Here is a 22,242-nt window from a genome sequence, read left to right on the forward strand (position 1 = left end):
CAACTCATTTTGCAGAAACTTGTCTTTACAATAGATCTTATCTTTTTACAACAGTAACACTATTTTCCCCCATAGAGGCATACATTATAAAATTGCAGTTTCCTGATTTAGAATCATTCATGTTTAGCCATTACACATAGTTTGTTTATGTTTTTAAAAAATAATACTTTAATCTGTCATGGTTGCATGTGCTTGGCTGTTTATATTGCTGAACAGCCCTACCAGGTCCAGGCCCGTGGTCCCTGGACAGAACCACACTATGAAGTGACAGGTTTCTTGTTGGACAGTCAAACAAATAACTACATAAAGAAATACAAAACTACAAAGAGACAAAATGAAAAGGGATGCGAAGCAACCACAAAGACTACAAACGACTTGTCTTGCTTCTATGTAGCAAGGGGGCTTTTACACGTCCAGGGGCATGTTGTCTAATGATCTGCCCATGGCTGTAGCCGATGTGATTTTACAAATATTTATTCATACGGTTGCAGATTAGAATATTAGAAAAGGTTAATTTGGCATTCATTTAGTACACTGAATAAACAATTACTAATTATGCAATCTATTAACGCAAGAACCCGTGCTTTAAACTTGAGTCTTAACATATTTTTACTCATTTCACTCCCCCTTCTTTAAAACTATGCCACAGTCAGGCTCCCCCATTCAAAAGTGTCTAAACTTGCCCCTGCCTTGATGAGACCATTTCTGCCATTTTGAAGATACATTATGCTCACCACTATGTGTTGAACTTGCTTTGTGAGAGAGTGTTAGCTTTGTTACCTTTTTACAAGAGACAGTGCTTTATCTTTTTCAGCAGATATCACCTTTGGGCTCCCTCAGGGCTCCATTCTAGACACCATATTTTATTTTTTCCACATGCTCCACTTGGCAACCTCATGAATCAACGGCACCGAGTGCAATCAGTGGCACACATTATGACCGCACAGGACGTAGCAACCCACTTGTGGTAATGTTTTGTTAGTGAGGTCACAGCAGGTGCTTTCTGTCTGCTACCAAAGGCAAAATACCTGTTGTCCATACACACTCACACCTTCGTCTTGTGATCAATGTACTTTGTTTTTTTGTTTACTCTCCGCAGATGTAGAAACAAAGCATCAACATATGGAATTTCCTTAAATTTCTGCATTGCTTAGTCAGTTTTAGATGATGTCAGGAATTCACTGTTCATTACCCAGGCAAGGCTCTGGCCCCCAGGCTACGCTGCATTTTCTGTCTCCATCTGCACATTAAGACTGCATAAAGGCTTCAAGCAGTTCTTTTCAAGATTTCCACAGTCTAGCCTCAAAACATGATCAGGCTTTAGCCTTCAGGAAGCATCACACTACAGAACAGACAACTTGTAAAACACGTTGCAAGTCTAAATATATGCATTGCAATATAAGTAGATTACTTACTTGTTTCTTTTACGTCTGTGATATGTGGTGTATAGCCTGAAGCAATATCTTTGTTTTCATATAGCCAGATACGTTTACATGTTATTATGTGAATACGCCTACATTTTGAGAATTTCAGTTCAATGAACACTGCATAAGTGAGAAAATGTATTTCTGGACTTTGCATTCAGAACAAATACTCCGACGATTTCCTCCTACTGTAACTACCAAGTTCTACGTACACATTAGTAGAATTGGCAGCAGAGCTACTGTATGGGATTGCATGATATCCACAGGACTAAAACGTTGATCACAGATCAGCTCTAGGAGCTTTGAGGAGGGAATCAGAGGACAAGACCGATGGTTATACAGTACAGTGAGCAAATGTGGGTAGTTGGCTGCACTAGATAAGTAAGTCTTGACTCTGGATTTTAGTAATGAGCGGTCTGAATTGTTGAAATGTGTGCCTGTTCCAAAAGCGAGGGAACCATCTGAGAGTGAGTGGGTTCGCTCCAGTTTTAGAGAATAACAAGTGTTGCATCAGCAAGCAGGGAGGTAAATGTATGATGTACTGAGGGGCGAGTTGTTTGTCACGATTTTTATTAAAGTGTATTTGGGCATTGAAAACAGAGTTCTGGTATTCAGAGCCGATAAAGGCACATCTACAGTAGGTCAGGGTCATGCGATCAGGTTTTCTGGTTCATGAGTTTCCAGGCTACTGAGTTCAGAAGGAGTCGGATGTGTTATTTCATTTGAGTGCGGAGCGGGACAGCCCCGGAGTATTGAGCATTGCAGCAAACAGTTCTGGGAAACAAAAGCATGGACCAATTTTCTAGGTCAGTTAAAAGGAGAGGAAATGACTAATCCTGGAGGTATTTCAGAGGTGGAAAGAAGCTTTTTAAGATATTTCCTTGATGTGTTCACCAAAGGAAAGTTCTGCATCGGAGACAATTCACCAGATTCATTTAGGGCAGCTTTCCTAGTCATTAAAATAAGGTGAGGAAAAGCAGCTGTATGCTGCTAAGGATGTTAAGAATGTCCTTTAGTCTACTGCTTGTTGTCATTGTTTTGTCATAGCTAATTTTTTCCCTCCAGATTCTTTTAATGAGTATTAATAAAGCCTACTAACTCTTTAATAAGCTTTTTAAATTGACAGGTCCCTCGGTGTCTAATTATAGATAATGAGTTTGTGTGTGTCTAGCTTGGGTTATGTTAGTAGGTGTCATTTTGGTATGATTTTTGCTCGTCCAGAAATGCAGTAAATAAGCTCCAACAAAAGAAAAAAATCTGAACCTCAACATTTCAAGTGGTTCCTCACAATAAACTCATAGACCACTCCATAAATGCTAGCATTGCTTTTGACGCAATGCAGGAAACTGAAACCAGATCACACCTGCTGGTTGAATAGCTACACACTCAAAAGGTATTTTGTAAAAAGTAAATTTGGAAATGTGTGTAGTGGAAAATGGATTATTGATGCCATTTTTTGGCATTAATTAGTTACCTTGAAGCTGTTGAAAGAGATGAAGAAATGTATCTAAGGCTTGCGTTTTAGATTGATTGGTATAACATCTAAGGATAAGGGCTGGAGATCAGCACATTGCTTTTTGGGACGGGGAGGCGAGAGGAAGCACATGCACACTGAGATAGCGCTGGGTTGTGCTTGGCATTTAATACCAAATGACCCCAGTCAGGGAGTGCTACTCCACATCATGCAAAGGCTCTCGTTACCTACTGGTCTAAATAGTTTGGAGCACGTTCACCACATTAACTGCAGGGGACCTTGAATTCAACATCTGTTTGAGCATTTGTTTAAGTACTTAGTTAACTTTATAGAATGGATAATTGATCAAGTACCAACAAGACTTACCCCTATTTTCCACTGGGCGCGTCTGCGCTGCGTTCCTAAGGTGCCGCGAGCAATTGCGGCCATTCAAGTCAATGCTTGACATTCCACGACCCGCGCCGCAGCGCGTCCCAGAAGCGGGCGTGAAGCCTAGGATATACTTGCACGCAGTGTGCGGGCCTCCGTAGATGGCGCGTGCACGCTACGAGCATGCACTCAGACGTTTATGCTTAACGCATCGTTCCTTGCAGTATTTGGCTTAACACCAGCAGTGAAGAAGACAGCGGAAGTAAAGGAAAGCAGGCTGCCTGGCAACAGCAGTAAACACACCCATGATAACTGAAAGCTATAGCGTGCACGGGCATGCAGTTACAAACCTTCAGAGGTGCATGACCACGCGCCGCAACAGCTTGCTGAGTCGTCGCTCTGGAAACGGCAGCTGTTGTGACATCACGAACGCCGCGTCTACCATAAACCTAGCTTGAAACGGCTCTCCGCTCCGCTAAAGATATGCGCCACGTCTATTTTCATGCGAGCCGCGGGGCGTTAAAACAGCCAGGCAGGAAGTGAAACAGTGAAAGCATCCAGTCAATTTACCAAAAGACACCCCCCAATATCGTAGGTCTCATCTTGGAGGGGAAAAAACATAATAGACATTACAGATCGTTTTTTTATAAAAAGGACAACGCCTGGAAAGAGAAGGCATGGAGTCTAATTGCAGGAGTGCTTGGAGTAGAAGGTAGATACTAGCTTAATGAACACGTAGAGCTGGGCAATATATCAATATTATATCGATATCGTGATATTACATTTTTGGATATCGTAATATGGCATAAGTGGTGTCTTTTCCTGGTTTTAAAAGGCTGCAACAGTAACATGTCATTTTCTGAACTTACCAGACGGTTCTATTATTTGCCTTTACCCACTTAGTCATTATATCCACATTACTGATTATTTATCAAAAATATCATTGTGTAAATATTTTGTGAAAGCACCAATAGCCAACACTACAATATCGTTGCGGTATCGATATCGAGGTATTTGGTCAAAAATATGGTGATATTTAATTTTCTCCATATTGCCCACATGTGATTGTTCTTTCAAGCACTTGTAGAGACAATAACATCTGCGAGTCAGGCAGGCAAGACACTCGTTACCACACGCGATCGCGGTGGGGTATAGCGCGCGGCAGAGGATGGAACGGGCCTGTACGTAAACTACTGCTCTGCCCAACGTCTGCATGCTAACATGTTCACAATGACAGAGCTAGCATGCAGATGGTTAGCGGGCGTAATGTTTAACATGGCCAATCCATATTGTAGATGTAAAAATATTTCACTGGATTCCTGAAAGTTCGGACCTGCTCGTGGTGCTCAATGAGGAGTCAAGGGATCACCGGAGTTATTAGGATCCATCCATTTATCATTGATCTTTCAGTCTGGACTAAAGTCGTGAACCGGCCGACTGCCAGTGCCATCCCTCGGGTCTCGCCGCTAGCATGGCTTAAAAATGTGAAGCATTAAATGCTTGGAAAAACTTAGAAAACTGCAACGATCCTAGACAGAGCACACAGTATAACCTTTGCATCTCATACTTTATGTCGTGTACATCCAGTGGTCCAATTCCCCATCTCTCATCGTAACATCAAGTGTCCCAGAAATGTCTGCTTCTCGCTCGGCCTGAGGGCCACTCGTTCAGCCTTCACTTGGACCCCAATACGCCACATCTGCCTTTAGTGCCACTATCGCAACAGGAGGGAAGCTAACTGCATAATCGGCGTGAAACTCGAGTATTAGTTCGATAACAAGGCACGTTGTTCAGAGTGGTGTCTGACCACGGCAGATTTCTGCAGCGTGTCACACCAAGAGTCAGAATGTGGGTTACGATTTTGATGCTGATCTCTGGTAAGTATACATGTATGCGTTTCTCTACATCAAGGCCCCTTTTTCACTAAACTCTTGCGGATTTTTCTTCAGTCTATTTTTTTCTGTCTCACCTTCCCCCTCTCTCAGAAGGTCTACGGAGTCGCATCTCATTCACATGTACTGTATGCGCTGTCATGACATATTTACCCATTTCATGGTGCGATTTGACAAGTCTGCTCTGATGAAATGGAAAGCGATTGAGGCTGTCACAGGTACGGTGCCGAAGCCTGCTTTGACAAAGATGTCAGTGATGTCAGTGCCACATCTCACCACAGTTTCACAATCTCAGGGAGTAAACATTTTTTTAAATATCTGAGGGGGATTTTTTCAGCACACAGCTGAGCAAACTCAAAAAAAAAAAAAAAGAAAAATGCCGGAGCACTTCAAGGTCTTTTGAACAGAACAGATGGAGGTTTGTTACTAAAATTTGAAGGTGAACTCCTGGATTCTGCATCAATCATGTTGACCTTGTTCAAAGACTTGCAAGCCCAAATAAGCCCCCTTTTCACGAGAATTTTTAATTTGTCTCATACGTAGATTTTCAGCACCTTTCAGATACAAAAAAAAACAAAACAAAAAAAAACACTATACTCTTAAAATAGGGCTTCATTTTTTTTCACTCACCATACATGTCATCATGTTCCCTAGCATCACAATATTTTTCATTAGCATGGCAGGAACAACTAGAAAGAAAAGCAGGCACAGTCTTTGCATACCCTAACACCTACCCTTTGTTCCAAAATTCAATTTCCCACATGGTTGCTGTCAGAAGAGCTGTTATAAGCTATAGTAAGCTTATATTAACATGATTGTGGTTGTAATTAACATGTTGTGGCTAAGCACTGTTGCTTGTGATGTGGTATACGGTAAATAAAACAGGACTTTGCTGCGGAACAGAGTGACCCCGCCATCTGCAGCTCCATATTTTTCCACTCCACTTTTTTTATTCTTGCGTTTCAACATCTTTGATGACACATTTCTGAATAAACCTTAAAAGGAATTGTCAGTGGACAAAACCGACCATGGAGTTCCATGTTTAAGATCATTGTGAGCACCCACAGCGTGACCCATTGATTCACACAGCATCTTATGTTTTGGTTGTGCAGAAAGGCAGACTAAAATATGTTATGTCACTCAACACATTGTACATTAATACATTAATAAAACCACACTACGTCGGCCCCGTCTTTGTTAAATATTTAAAAAGTAAATGGTGGCACAGGATGGGATATGTTTACCTTTTCAATATTTAACTGAAACCACAATCTTGTTCTCACCAAAGTGTCTTTGCAGGCTAACATGTTTGGGTAGCACATTCCGTCTGTGTCTACAGGATGCGTTCAAGCACGCTATTGAGTGTAGGTCACCTGCATTTTTGGCAGCACTATGAGCACAACACACAATCACTGTAGTTATGTGTGTAAAAACGAAAGAAAATAGAGGCGAAGCGTAAAAATACGCTCCATGTTCCAGTTTCATAGTACAGCGGGGCCGAGCCGTTTCACGGCCCGCGTAGAAAATTGGATTGACTAAGACAGGAGCACATCCGTGACGAAATCTTACTGAAACAACTCCTATCGGAGTCTCTAGTTTAGAGAGTCTAGAGACGGTCAGCCCTTTATTCACCCCGATCACCTAGCTACGACTTCAGTGACTTCAGACAAGAGCACTTCAGTGAATAAAATCCACGCAGCAATAACCTTTAAACTCTGTGCCAAAGCCATTTATATAAACTATTTTTTTTTTTAGGTGATATGGTTGCACATTGTTCTTCTACATTTTGACCAAAATTTCTATTCTCTCACATTTACTTCTTAAATGTGAATCAGTTATAATTTCCTTGAGAGCAGCTTAAAACAACTTTAATTTAATAATCTTTAAAAAAAAATCTTTAAATGTAATAATAAAAATAAAAAAATGCATCATGTTTTTACTGGCTTTAAATGACTGTAGGCATAAACACGTTCACTGCTACAGTACACACCATCTGTTTACCACTTTCAGATTCTAGGCGGATTATGTTTGTGGAACAAAATGTGAGGGTCTGAAGTCGTGGCACAATGAAATTGCTTAAACATGTCTATGCCTCAGAGCTGCAGAAGCTGATGTACGCTGAAGATAATTGGAGTGGGTATGGGATTCACAGCTCATTGCAAGTCTCACACAGGTTCCATTCCCAGCATGGAAAGGTGATCAGCACACAAGAAGGGAAGCGGGAGAGAATAATTGACAACCCGAGAGCAAGAACGACTAGTAATTAGACTAGACGTTAATCAAATCTTTGACTAATCATTACAATGCCCAGAGTGTGAAGTTCAGAAGAGCCAAGTCGCATGGATACACTGCCTCCAGGAAGCCGTCTGTATCATCACCACACCTGCTAATCAGAGTGTTATCTCTGGTCTGCTGTGTACTGTCAAAAACAAGCCATAGTAACATATATCACATCACATTTCTGCACCACAAATTGGGGAAACGCCGCTCTCGCACAGTATGTCTTGTCAGGGGCACTAAATCAAACCAGTCAGCTGATGTACATAAACAAAAACATGCACACCAAGTAGGAACATTGGTCAATAAGTTATTGTGTGGAAATAATCTGAAATGTCGATTTTGGGACTTTGCAACTTGTTTGAGTCACTGCGTCATGATATTAAATTAATAATGAATTCAATCAGGACACTCATTGTCTTTGTAATATATTTGGAAAGGGGAAATAAAATGTTGCTTTTAAAAATGGCAGATAGGTACTTTGATTAACCAGATAAAACAAATTAAAAGCTTGCACATCACCTGTAAAACCACAAAATCAAATGACTAAAATATGCCAAAGCCTTACATTTCCAGATCTGTTAAGCAAAACCGAATTAAAACATGATGACATTAGTCAAATGTGATCTAATGTCTAAATGTTTAGAATTTAATGAACTCATTAATTGAAGATAGAAGGCTGCATTAATATTCTATCAGATATTAGACACAACCTTCCTGTCATTATCAGAGAACCAGACACGTCTGGACTCATTTAGCCCAGTCTACCGTACATCCTACCTTAACTGCCACCTTATCAGCATTTTTCTATCATTTTCCTCATTTCCTTTCATTCTCTCACTACTTCAGCCCTGCTACTGGCTGGTTCTCTCCGCCGCTCCTCTTCACACTCGCATATGAGCAAAGGAGACATTTGTGTGTGTGCGTGACAAGCTTGTTCGCGCTCTCGTTTTATAGTCCCTATTTTTATCCGTTTGTGCGTTCTTTCAAGCACTGCTGTGACAATTCTACAGTATTTACTGAGTGTTCAGTAATTGACCTCGATTTAAAAACATTAGACCCATTTTGTTAAGGCATAAAAGGACAATGACAGTGATTTCTACATCATTATGAATCATGAGAATAAACACAGAGATAGTTTTACCTAATTCATTAAATGTATTATAACTTAGACAACTTGAGATCCAGACATCCGCAGACAGTGCTGATGCATGTGCAAAGGGGATAGGACGCCATTGACAGACGTAACGGTAACTGACTTGATTAAAATTACAGATTTCTTTGGGTTTGAACATTGTTGGAAACATTTGGGATAATGTAAGTACACAACTCAACAAAATATAAAGTCGTTTTTTTAGACATTTTAATGTAGCAAAGTGACATATTATACCTAATATATATTAATATACAGTATGTTGTTTATATGCAACAGCTAAGGGGATTCCATTAAATGTAACTTCTTACCTCTGTGATACAGATGACGCTGAAATAAGTCTAACTGTGTACTTTGAAGCTTAGCATGCTGAGCGTGTGCCCATTGGTATATTATTGCCTAATAAATTTCATAAAGCAAATGTGTTCACAAACCGCAATATATTGGAGTCCTTTTTGTGTTTACCTGATTGAATTCAAGTAAAAAAATAGTGCTGGGCAGGAAGTGTATACAGTGTGTTTATCAGAGCTTTGCAGCTGAAAACAGCAGCCTGCTGCGTCTGAAAATGATGCCGATAAGAGCGGTGAGAGAGAACCAACAGTAAAGCTGTGGGCCAGGTACCCAAAATAATTAGCCGAAATACGCTGGAACGTTCCGCAGAACTGCAGCGGACTGCAGAGTCATGTGATAAAGCTCTGTGGGTTTGTCACTAACCGTGACCCCTTGCACAATACGCGTAGTCATTTGATCCATTGTGAATCTAAGAAATATTGATTGTAGAAGCTTTAAGTCCCACTTCTTATCCATCCAGGGACAGTTGTGGCATGCCCACACACACACACACACACACACACACACACACACACACACACACACACACACACACACACACACACACACACACACACACACACAGTAATGTTTTTGTGAGGAGTGGTTTTGTATTCATGAATCTATTAGTAACAGATGCCATAAATGTGTTTTGCCATTTGCCAATGCCATTTAAATTACAGTTGTTTGCTACAGTAAATCCATTCATGATCCTTGTTGCTATAAAACTACTGTTGGATAGAGGCTCCGCTTGGTCTCCTCTGTCAAGGAGAAATCAATCACTCAGTTCCTGGAGGAAGACCAGCTGGCATTTGAACCGATTGTGCCATTTGTGTGGAGATTGACTAAGCTTTTCCTCGTTCATTCCTCGTCATTCAATTTTCAAATTAATTCCCTCTGTTTACAGGAGATTTCTGTCCAAAGGAAACAAACAAATGATGGCTTCGACCAACTGGGCCAAGCACACTGCGGTCTGTCTGGTTAATCATCACTGGATGTTTTACAGTGATTGGGATGAGATGTGGCAATGTTGTTGGATCTCATAAAGAAAAAGGCAAAAAGAATTAAGTGCATAGAAGAGCGTAACTGTGGTAATAGAGATTTAATGGTCCAGGGTCTTTCTGTGCCAGGATATAACTAACTTTCTTGTAGTGTTGCCAGAAAGTTTTGGTCAAAGAACAATAAATCACCATATAGTGTGCGTCCTACTGCCTGTGTGTGTTCATCAGTCTTTCTTGTGACCTGGAAAGTTCTTGGTTGTCTGCACTGGGCATCTAATTCACGACCAAACTGTGGAAAAGTAGATAAATTACTTTTTAAATTTGGGAAGAGAGTTAGTCTATATCCACGACCTTCCACCCTCGGGATTGCCCTGTTGCCGCCGGAAATTCCGCCGTATGTTCTTTTTTTCGACCGGATTTCCGTTACCTAACGCTTCTTTTGTGTTGGCATTCTAAACTCTGGTGAATTCTGAGGACTATGGTCAACTGCTCCTCAGATCTCTGCAGGGTAAATCCAGACAGCTACCTAGACTAGCCTATCTGTCCTATCTGAGTTTTCTGTTGCACGACTGAAACAACTTCTGAGCGTACACAGTACAGCGTACAGTAAACATCACTGCCTCTATCGCTGCCACAAGAAAGTTTTAAACACAATGAGGGTTAACAAAAACAAACGAAACGCAACAAATGGACTGCCTGTTTCTTGCAACAACAAGACAACAACTCCGTCTCATTTCTTTCTCTCTTTCTCCGCGAAATGAAGTAGCCTTCAAGTGCGGTCGGAAATGTCGAAATCTATAAAACGATGTGACGGAAAACTACAATTCTGAAATATACTTTTTGGCTGGTTAAATAACACAACAGGACCTCACACAAATGGGCCATTTAAGTGACACTCCCACCGCCGCACAACCGTGCGGCCATTTTCCGGATCCATTTTATTCTGGTCTGAATGTGCCCTGACGGATGTAACTCACTCTCTCTCGATGAAAACGTGCCTCGCCTTACAACGCAGTGTTGTAAAAACTGTGCAGGCTCTCTTTGTTTTAATATGTTGTTTGTAGGCTGTAGCTGCTGTGTAGTTTATATTATGTATACAGTACATCTCAGTGTTGGCGGCCTTTGTGATGCTTTATTCTGCTATTAAAGTGGCAACTTATTTAATGTATTTAGCCTAAAAATGCTTGTTGCACCCACCGCTGTGTCCATAGCTCTTTTTTATCTATTTCTGTCATTTTTGACAGTTTGATTTAAATTTAGTAGTCTCCATTGCTTGTTAATTCTAATAAGGTGCTGTATACATTGGCATGTTAATGCCATTTATTTTTTAGTCTGAAGGTGTTATTTCATTTAAAAGTTTTATTTTAAAGCATCATCATATACTGTAACTTTCTTCTTAAAAAAGGTGCAGTAGGTAAGACTTACAAAACTAACTTTCTGTCATATTTACCGAAACTGACCCTATGTTCGAGTAGAACTACATGAAGCAGGTAATAACAAAAATGTATCTGGCTCCTCTGGCACCACCTACAGCCTGTATTGCAATTTGCAAAAATCCACACTCCCTGTTCAGATGCACCAATCAGTGCTGGGGGGAGGGGAGGGGAGGGGAGGGGCTTAGGAGACCGTTTTGGGGTTTAGCGGAAAGGGGGGAGGGACTGAGAAGTTGTCGATGTTCAAATTTTTTGGCTAAGTCCTGGATCTTCTACAATCTTACCTACAGCACCTTTAAAGCGCCCATATTATGCTCATTTTCAGGTTCATAACTGTATTTTAAGGTTGTACCAGAATAGGTTTACATGGTTTAATTTTCTAAAAACACCATATTTTTGTTGTACTGCACAGCTCTCTCTCACTGCTGCAGATCCTCTTTTCACCTGATTTCTGTTTTAGCTACAGAGTGAGACCTCTTTTCATCTTCTTCTTCACTACTATCTTTGATTGCACTCGCACATGCTCAGTAGCTCAGATGTAGAGCATGTCAGCTAGCTAACTCTAGAGACAGTAAAAGAAAGCCTGTTTCTCCAACTTTGGTCAGTTACAAGGCAGGATTAGCTGGGAGACTTCTAAATGAGGGCGCACATGTAAGTAGTTCTTTTGTAGATTATGGTGAACTTGTGTGTGTTGTAGCAGTGCTTTGCTATTGAGAACGACGTAGCATGCTAGCGTTAGCATGCTAACCGTTAGCTACGAGCTAAAGGTTGTGGTTAGCCAGCTGTGACGTCACAGTCCGAGCCGATTTTGAACAGCTCACTAGGAGACTGAAGGCAGGACACATTCAGAAACCGTATCTCACTCAAAACAGCATGGATGGATTTTTTTCAAAGTTTGTATGTGTGTGGAAGCACCAGAGACACAAAAGAACACCCCAAATCCCAGAAAAAGTGATTTTTTCATAATATGGGCACTTTACAGAAAATGTCCTTAAAGCAAGTACTTTTACCTGACTATGATATTCTATCACTCTTTCCATCCCGGAAAACACGCGTTTGTCATACTTTTGCTATTGTCTGTCTGTTAAGCTCTCTGCGGGCCTTATTTGAGCACTGTTGTGAGGAAAGAAGCAGTGGAATGGTGCTATGGTACTGTATGCAGGCCGCCAGGAGGTCAATCACATCCATTAACAGATGTCCAGCCTGCGCTGTTTAGAGGAGCCGTGGTGCTGTGTTGAGTGGAAGCTGTACACCTCTCCTGCTGAGGATGATGGCTTCCTGTTGTTAAAGCCACTCTCTTAGGGAGAGCTCAACGCTGAGCGGTGCAGCACGCGTAACCTTTCACCGTACGAGCCAAAGCACAAAGTCAATGAGTGAGAAACACATACGCCGTGCTTTTATTGATCACCAGTAATGTTGCGCGAGATACAGCTCATTTCCATCTGCGTTCAGTCTGCACATCCACTGTACGCAGCTGATGAGGAAAGTCTGTTGCTAGGACACCAAGTTCATTAAATGAATAATGTAAAATAAATTCCTTTTGAATGGTTACTCCCTGCATTCTTGTATTTTATTTAGTTTTTGTGTGTTGGTGACAACACAGAAAGACTTTGTTGCATATTAATTAATCATGAAACAAATGTATTACAAGGTTTCTCGCTGATGCTCATTTGTGTCTAAGTCTATGGTTAGGCATAAAAGGTAAACAGTACATTGTTAACAAAGTAGTAATTTCGTAATGAATACATAACTTTAAAAAGCACAATATTTCTCTACAAAAACTGGTGTAACGTATTTGTGTGCGCACATGTATACTCTTGGACAGATAATACATGTGCTGGCCAGTTATTTTTTTTGTTGAAGCCGTTTGTTGTTTGCAGATGATAAAGCATGGCACACTAGAGCTGGGCGATATGGAAAAAAATCTAATATCACAATATTGTTGACCAAACACCTCAATATCGATATTGCGGCGATATTGTAGGGTTGACAATTGGTGCTTACAAAAAAATATTTACACAATGAGAGTTTTGATAAATAATCATCATTAATTTGTATATAATAACTAAGTGGGTAAAGGTAAATAATAGAAAAGCTAGAACAGTCTGGTAAATTAAAAGAATTACATCACTTTACTGTAATCCAGCCATTAAAACCAGGAAAGACAACGCTTGTTTCATATCACGATATTACGATATCCAAAACCTAAGACGATATCCAGTCTCATATCACGATATCAATATAATATCGATATATTGCGCAGCCCTATTTTTTATTTTTTTTATTTATTTACTTTTTTTAATGACTACTTTCACATACAGTCTACATCATACATTCTGATTTTATTCCCCTTAATTTCTGGGTTAGATTTTCTTTTGGTCTTTTATCCCTTGTGACATGGCGTCTTTTTGAAAATTGACCACAGTGCCTGAAAAACATGTCCATTAAGTTTCCCGGTAAGACTGAGTCATAATACCAGAGCCCTGGAACTGGCTCACCTACAGTACAGTATATGGAATGCAGCCATAACTAACAATATTTATTCTACCCGTGCTTTTCCAGCGTTGATGTCAACATGTCTGCCATACCAAGGATGTTAAAGGGTTAAATATTACAACCAAATGGATTACCTCGATTTAACCAGTGCCGTGTCTCATCTCTGTAAACGGTTATCTTGCCAACTAATCTTTTGCACTCTGTTCCCCTCAGGAGTACACCATTGATGTCTTCTTCCGTCAGAGTTGGAGGGACGAGAGGCTGAAGTTTGACGGGCCCATGCAAGTTTTACCCCTCAACAACCTCCTGGCCAGTAAGATATGGACTCCGGATACATTTTTCCACAACGGAAAGAAATCAGTGGCCCACAACATGACGACTCCTAACAAACTGCTACGACTAGTCGACAACGGAACGCTGCTCTACACGATGAGGTGAGCCACTTTTTAAAAATGACTGCCACTTCTTTGTATGTGAGTATAGAGCTTAACAGTGTGGTTCCAGAAATAAAAAGCCCATTCATTTTATCCATAAGGATAATTTTGATTATTAGCCATAATGTCTAAAACCATCCAAGGTAAACTGACCACAAGCTCCGCGGTTGTTAAACAAAAGTTTCGGCTCCTGTAGAAGCCACAAGTCCGTATGAAATCAACCTTAATTTGCAAACGTAAGACTAAAAAAAAAAAAAGACTACTCTACCCACAATCCTACCCATAACAGCGATGTCTCCGATTGGTTGAACTGGTTATTACCACGGAAAGGTTTACTGCACCCCCAAATCTGTGAACGGCTAGAGTGAGCTTCTGCCATTGAAGTCTATGTACAGTCTTGTACCTTAACCTTTTTTGCGGTTTTCAAAATGTTGTTTTGAAAAAACACATTTTTTAAGTGTAACTGTTGAGCTCTATTGCACTTTACCAGGCTAAAGGTCTACAGCCATGTCCGTGTACTGTACATGCATGCTTTAAGCTAAATGTGAATGTTAGCACACTAACTTGCACCTAGTGATAACAACGACATGCTCATGTTTAGCAGGTATAATATTAGCCATGTTCACCATTTTAATTTTAATTTGCTACTGAGCACTAAACATAAAGGTGTTCGTGTTCGGTACATGTACAAACAAATGTTTGACACAGAATCTTCAAACTGAACTGACTATACGGAATCAACATTGCCACTGACTGAATCAGTAGCTTTTAGCAGTAGAGCTTCTCACTGGTGACTGATCAAACCGCGCTGTCAGCTCAGCCGTGATACACAGTACATTACTGCCTAGTTAAAAGCAGGGCTGGGTATTGTTCAAAATTTTCCAATACCAGTACCAATACTGTGACTTCGATACCGGTTGCTAAACGATACTTTTTCAATACCAATTTTATAAAACAAAAACAAATAACATTACGGCACAAATCTTTCTTGTTTTTCAGCTCCTACTACGTGAGCCCCGTCTCCGTGCGTAACGTAGAGTTTTGTCCCTACAACGTGTAACGTTAGACAGCCAATTACAAACATTATTAGATCTTGGTAGAAGCATGCAGCATGCTTAATGGCTCAGTGACGCTGATGAGATTTACTCCTTAGGTATTGAAAATGGATATTGAATGACGAGGCATTTTTCGATACTTTAGAGGCCATTCAGTCAGTGCCTAAAAAAGTATTACATTTGGTACCCAGCCCTAGCTAAAAGAGAAAAACAGTGAACCCCATAGGAACAGTTGTGATAGCTCTGTTGCAAATAGTTGTCAGGTGAGCCCTTAACCTTACATACAGTGCTTGTATTGATCTAGTTTTGTACTGAAATGAACAGCTTGAACAAGCAACACATAGGGCGTAACCGTGTAATGAAAGGTGATGCGTTGAACAGTGGTGTGATCAATTAGCCTATAAAAAAGCAAATGATCTACGCAGTCAGTGACTATATGAATGTTTGAACTGAAATTAACTAAAATGACTCAAATCAACAAAGTGCTTCATAATTTCCACCTCTAGAGGGAATGTCATTAGTTTTGCAGGTAATTGGTCATGAACCGAAGTATTAGACAAAATAAATCTCAATTTGTAGCTGCTGATGGTGCTAGATGAAAAGTCAGTAGATCACCAAAGTTATTAAAAGTCATCCTGAGTGGGACATGAATATCTTTAACAATCATTAATGGCATACCTCATACCACATATAATATATCAGGTGGTGATGAATGAAAAGTCCAGAGATTCAAAATTAAGTTACAAGGAGTTCTTTGCAGCAGCTATCTGGATCACATCAGATCATTTCATCTGTCAGATAACAGAGACAACTCAATGAATAATCACTTGATCAAAGAGGGCCATTGTGAGTATGTCAGGCCTAAAATACACTGCAAAGTAGCATCAGCTACCAAGACAGTCACAGTCAGTGAGTGAGTACCATTATCTACACGCCTGGAGCAAAAATAATGTGTTGGTTTCAACCCATCTAATCAGTGGCTCTGTCAATCAGCCTTTGCATCAGAGCCTTGAATCACTTAAAATACTTTTATGAAGCTCGTCCACAAGGTCAGTATTGATTTTCCAAAAGTGAAAATGAATTTTAGTTGTAGTCCCACATGAGTAGATTTGTGATGTGGTGGCAGTTCTTCCAAGGCCAAGAAAGATATTGGGGCTCTAATAAGGTATTACAAGGATAGTTGTATTTACATAACCAAGTGAATGCATGGGAATATGAAGCAAAGTATGATTAACCTCTGTCAGACAGAAAAAGCATTTTTGGTTATCATGTATCCAGTTTAAAACTACAGTTCTATTCAATTGCAAGCCACAAATCAAAACTTCATTTCTGGAGTCACTGTCTTTTGTGTTGTATTTTCAATGGGTTTTTTGCTTGCTTGCTTGCTTGCTTGCTTGCTTGTTTGCTTACTTACTTACTTACTACTGGTCAAAAGATTTAGAACACCCCAACTTTTCCAGGTTTCTATTAAAATTCATGCAGTTAAATGTCTTATTGTACTCTGAAATGAAAGAATAGAACAAATGAACAATTTAAGTTAAAAAAAGAAATCATAGAATCAATTTATAAACCAAAATGTATTCTAAATGTTTGACTCATCAAAGTAACCCCCTTTGGCAGATATAACAGCTGAACACACTCATGGCATTCTTTCTACAATGGAAATCAAATATTCTTCAGAAAGTTCTTCCCAACTCTGTTGCAGAAGTTCCCATAAATGTGTGGCACTTTGCTTTCACTTTTCTGTCCAGTTCATCCCAAACCAGCTCAATGGGGTTTAAGTCTGGTGACTGTGCTGGCCACTCCATGTTTTTAAGCTTCCCATCTTGTTCTTTTTTCCTAAGGTAGTTCTGGCATAGCTTTGATCCTGGGTACCTGGGTCATTATCTTGCTGTAGGATGAACCCCTGAACAACTAGGCGCATACCAGAGGGTACTACATGGCGCTGCAAAATGCTGTGGTAGCCGTTTTGGTTCAGGGTGCCTTTCACTCCGTACAAATCACCGACCCTGGATCCAATAAAACAGCCCCAGACCATCACGCTTCCTTCTCCATGTTTGACAGTTGATGTCATACACTGAGGAACCATCCATGCGCCAACTCGACGGCGTACAAAAATCCTGCGTGATGAACCAAAGATTTCATTTTGATTCATCAGTCCATAGCACCTTCTTCCAGTCCATAGTATATATTATATTATATTACATATTGACGAGGTTTCTTGGCCCAGGCAAGCCTCTTTTTCTTATTCTAACGTCTTAGCAATGGCTTTCTTGCTGCAACTCGATCTATCAAACCTGCAGCTCGAAGTCTTCTCTTTGCAGTTGAAACTGAGACTTGCTTATTACGACCACTATTAAGCTGTGCTTGAAGCTGTTGTCCTGTGAGCCGCCTATCACGCAAGCTGTTGACTCTCAGAAACTTGTCTTCTGATTCTGTTGTGGCTTTGGATCTGCCAGACCTCTTCCTGTCAGAGTTTCCCCCAGTTTCTAAGTGCCTTTTGGTGGTGAAGAATACTGTACTCACTGACACCTTGACTTTCTTCGCAATTTCTCTGTAGGAATGACCAACATTCTTAAGTGTTATGATGGTCTGTCTCTCTTCCATTGTTAATTGTATTTTTCCCACCATTTTTATAGCAACACACTACTTTCTGCAGTATAATACTGTTCAAATAATGCTCACGAGGGTACGGTACCACAGTGTGTTCCAACAATACTGTTATACACACAGAGGGGGTTGTAAGTAATCCAGATGAGTTGGAACACCTGTGGGAATTGGTAGCACCAACTTTCAAAGCTTGATCAACCTCCATTGCTACAGAACAGCTTTATGTTGTTTACCCATTTCTTGTTCCCTGAAAAATTTAGTTTTTCAGTTTTGGGTAACCTTACTTTTTTTTTTAACCTCAGGCAGTTCACCACTTACCTTTGTACCATTTCAAGCTATTCATTGGACTTGAACTGCTTAAATTTCAATAAAAAACTAGAAAAATTGGGGTGTTCTAAAATAAATATATACAGTACAGGCCAAATGTTTGGACACACCTTCTCATTCAATGAGTTTCCTTTATTTTCATGACTATTTACATTGTAGATTCTCACTGAAGGCATCAAAACTATGAATGAACACATGTGGAATTATGTACTTAACAAAAAAGTGTGAAATAACTGAAAACATGTCTTATATTCTAGTTTCTTCAAAGTAGCTACCCTTTGCTCTGATTACTGCTTTGCACACTCTTGGCATTCTCTTGATGAGCTTCAAGAGGTAGTCACCTGAAATGGTTTTCCAACAGTCTTGAAGGAGTTCCCAGAGATGCTTAGCACTTGTTGGCCCTTTTGCCTTCTCTCTGCTGTCCAGCTCACCTCAAACCATCTCGATTGGGTTCAGGTCCGGTGACTGTGAAGGCCAGGTCATCTGGCGCAGCACTCCATAACTCTCCTTCTTGGTCAAATAGCCCTTACACAGCCTGGAGGTGTGTTTGGGGTCATTGTCCTGTTGAAAAATAAATGATGGTCCAACTAAAGGCAAACCAGATGGGATGGCATGTCGCTGCAGGATGCTGTGGTAGCCATGCTGGTTCAGTATGCCTTCAATTTTGAATAAATCACCAACAGTGTCACCAGCAAAGCACCCCCACACCATCACACCTCCTCCTCCATGCTTCACGATGGGAACCAGGCAGGTAGAATCCATCCATTCACCTTTTCTGCGTCGCACAAAGACACGGCGGTTGGAACCAAAGATCTCAAATTTGGACTCATCAGACCAAAGCACAGATTTCCACTGGTCTAATGTCCATTCCTTGTGTTTCTTGGCCCAAACAAATCTTTTCTGCTTGTTGCCTCTCCTTAGCAATGGTTTCCTAGCAGCTACTTGACCATGAAGGCCTGATTCGCGCAGTCTCCTCTTAACATTTGTTGTAGAGATGTGTCTGCTGCTAGAACTCTGTGTGGCATTCATCTGGTCTCTAATCTGAGCTGCTGGTAACTTGCGATTTCTGAGGCTGGTGACTCGGATGAACTTATCCTCAGGAGCAGAGGTGACTCTTTGTCTTCCTTTCCTGGGGCGGTCCTCATGTGAGCCAATTTCATTGTAGCGCTTGATGGTTTTTTGACTGCACTTGGGGACACATTCAAAGTTTTCGCAATTTTCCGGACTGACTGACCTTCATTTGTTAAAGTAATGATAGCCACTCGTTTCTCTTTACTTAGCTGATTGGTTCTTGCCATAATATGAATTCTAACAGTTGTCCAATAAGGCTGTCGGCTGTGTATCAACCTGACTTCTGCACAACACAACTGATGGTCCCAACCCCATTAATAAGGGAAAAGATTCCACTAATTAACCCTGACAAGGCACACCTGTGAAGTGAAAACCATTTCAGGTGACTACCTCATGAAGCTCATTGAGAGAACACCAAGGGTTTGCAGCGCTATCAAAAAAGCAAAGGGTGGCTACTTTGAGGAATCTAAAATATAAGACATGTTTTCAGTTATTTCACACTTTTTTGTTAAGTACATAATTCCATATGTGTTCATTCATAGTTTTGATGCCTTCAGTGAGAATATATATATATATATATATATATATATATATATACATATACATATATATATATACATATACATATATATATATACATATACATATATATATACATACATACATACATACATATATACATACATACATATATACATACATACATACATATACACACATATACACACACACACATACATACATACATACACATATATATACATACATACATACATATATATACACAAAATTACATATACATATACATAACATACATATAAAGAGATACACATATAGAGAGCAGAGAGGAGAGAGATAGAAGGAAAAAAAATATACATATATATACATATATATATACACATATATACATATATATATACACACATGTATACATAATACATACATACATAAACTATACATACATACGTAATATGATACACACAGACACATATAAGCGAGTATAAATACATACAGAGATAGAGAAAAGAGAGAGAGAGCACACAGAAAGAAAGAGAGAGAGAGAAAGCACACACACAACAGAGAGAACGCACACACACACACACACACACACACACACACACACGACACACAGAGAGACAGACATACATACACAGGAGAGAGAGGAGGAGAGAGAGTATAATACATACATAACACACATATAGAGAGAAAGAGATGTATGTGTGAGAGAGAGGAAAGAGAAAGAGAGAGAGAGAGAGAGGAGAGAGAGAGGAGAGAAGAGAGAAAGAGGAGAGAAGAGAGAGAAGAGAGAGAGAGATATATAGAGAGAGAGAAAAGAGAGAGAGAGAGAAAGAGAAAGAAAGAGAGAAAGAGAGAGAGAAAGAGAGAGAGAGAGAGAAAGAGAGAGGAAAGAGAGAGAGAGAGAGAGAGCAGGAGAGAGAGAGAGAGTAGAGAGCAGGAGGTGAGAGAGTATATATAGTGCAGGCATATGGTGAGAGACTACACACCACACACCACACACCACACACACACACACACACCACACACACACACACACACACACACACACACACACACAGACACAGGCAGACACGAGACAGCAGAGAGGCAGGCACACAGGCAGAGAGAGAGCACAGAGAGAGCAGGCACAGGCAGGCACACAGAGAGACAGAGACACAGAGAGACAGAAGGAGAGAGAGGAGAGAGAGAGAGACAGAGGAACAGAGGAGCACAGACAGAGGAGACACACACAAGAAAAAGAGAGAGAGACACAGAAACACAGAGAGCACACAGTGAGAGGAGAGAGACACTACACAGGCACACAGGCAGAGAGGCACAAAGAGGCGCACAGACACAGAGAGAGGACACACACAGGCGCACACACGACAGACACAGGAGAGACGACACACACAGGTAGGCAGAGAGAGAGAGAGACAGACACAGGAGAGAGAGGAGAGAGAGAGCAGGCGCAGAGACAGACAGGCAGAGCAGAGGACAGAGAGAGCAGAGAGAGAGAGAGAGAGGAACAGAGAGGCACACAGAGGAGACACACAGACACACAGCAGAGAGGAGAGCAGGTGAGTGCAGAGAGAGGAGAGAGACACGAGAGGCAGAGACAGGCAGAGGCGAGAGAGGAGAGAGAGAGGAGAGGAGAGGAAAGAGAGATGGAGAGAGGAGAGAGAGGAGAGGAGGAAAGGAGACAGGAGAGAGAGGAGAGAGAGGAGAGAGGCAGGAGGAGAGAGAGAGGAGAGAGAGGAGAGAGGCAGAGAGAGAAAGAGAGAGAGAGAAAGAGGAAAGAGGAGGAGAGGAGAGAGAGGAGAGAGGAGGAGAGGAGAGAGGAGAGGAGAGAGAAAGAGAGAAAGAGGAGAGAGGAGAGAGGAGCCCTTTAGAGAGAAAGAGTGGAGGTAATATAGAGTCTTGAAAGGAAGGAGGAAGGATTTATGGACAGGAAGGAATATGGAGGACAGGAATGGAGGAAGAACAGGGTGAGGAGAAAGAGAGAAAGAAGGAAAGATATAAAATAAGGAATGAGTGGAAATGGTGGAGTGGATGGAGGGGAAGGAGGAAAGTAGTGGAGAGCCAGGTGGAAGGAGAGGATGAAAGGACATGGAGGAAATGGAGGAGGAAAGAGATTGAGGAATGGAAGGATGGACAGGGTGGAAGGAAGGAGGGAGATGGAAGAATGAATGATGGACATGGATGGAATGGAGAAAGGAAAGGGGAGGAGGACATGAAATGGAAGGAAGGAGGACAGGAAGGAGGAAGGAATGGAAATAATGGAGGGATGGAGAAGGAGGAAGGAGAATGACAGTGGGGAGAATGGAGGATGGACAGGAGATGGAAGGAAGGAAGGAAAGGAATGGACATGGATTCGGAGACAGGAAGGAGTGGAATGGAA

The 22,242-nt window shown here is 40.9% G+C and overlaps 2 protein-coding genes across 3 annotated transcripts in view; one reads left to right on the top strand and one right to left on the bottom strand.

The window, feature by feature from the left end:
• The window catches only part of gabrb4 (gamma-aminobutyric acid type A receptor subunit beta4), a 236,603-nt gene that overhangs the window by 183,132 nt on the left and 31,229 nt on the right, over positions 1-22,242 (bottom strand). The window lies entirely within an intron of this gene.
• Positions 1-22,242, top strand: part of gabra3 (gamma-aminobutyric acid type A receptor subunit alpha3) — a 114,684-nt gene that overhangs the window by 68,410 nt on the left and 24,032 nt on the right. For both annotated transcript variants that reach the window (XM_039777579.1, XM_039777580.1), the window contains exon 5: positions 14,063-14,283. In XM_039777579.1, the coding sequence (XP_039633513.1) occupies positions 14,063-14,283 (221 nt within the window). The remainder of the gene's footprint in view (positions 1-14,062; positions 14,284-22,242) is intronic.

Source organism: Perca fluviatilis, chromosome 16 (genome assembly GCF_010015445.1).
Source record: "Perca fluviatilis chromosome 16, GENO_Pfluv_1.0, whole genome shotgun sequence".
Classification (NCBI taxonomy): domain Eukaryota; kingdom Metazoa; phylum Chordata; class Actinopteri; order Perciformes; family Percidae; genus Perca; species Perca fluviatilis.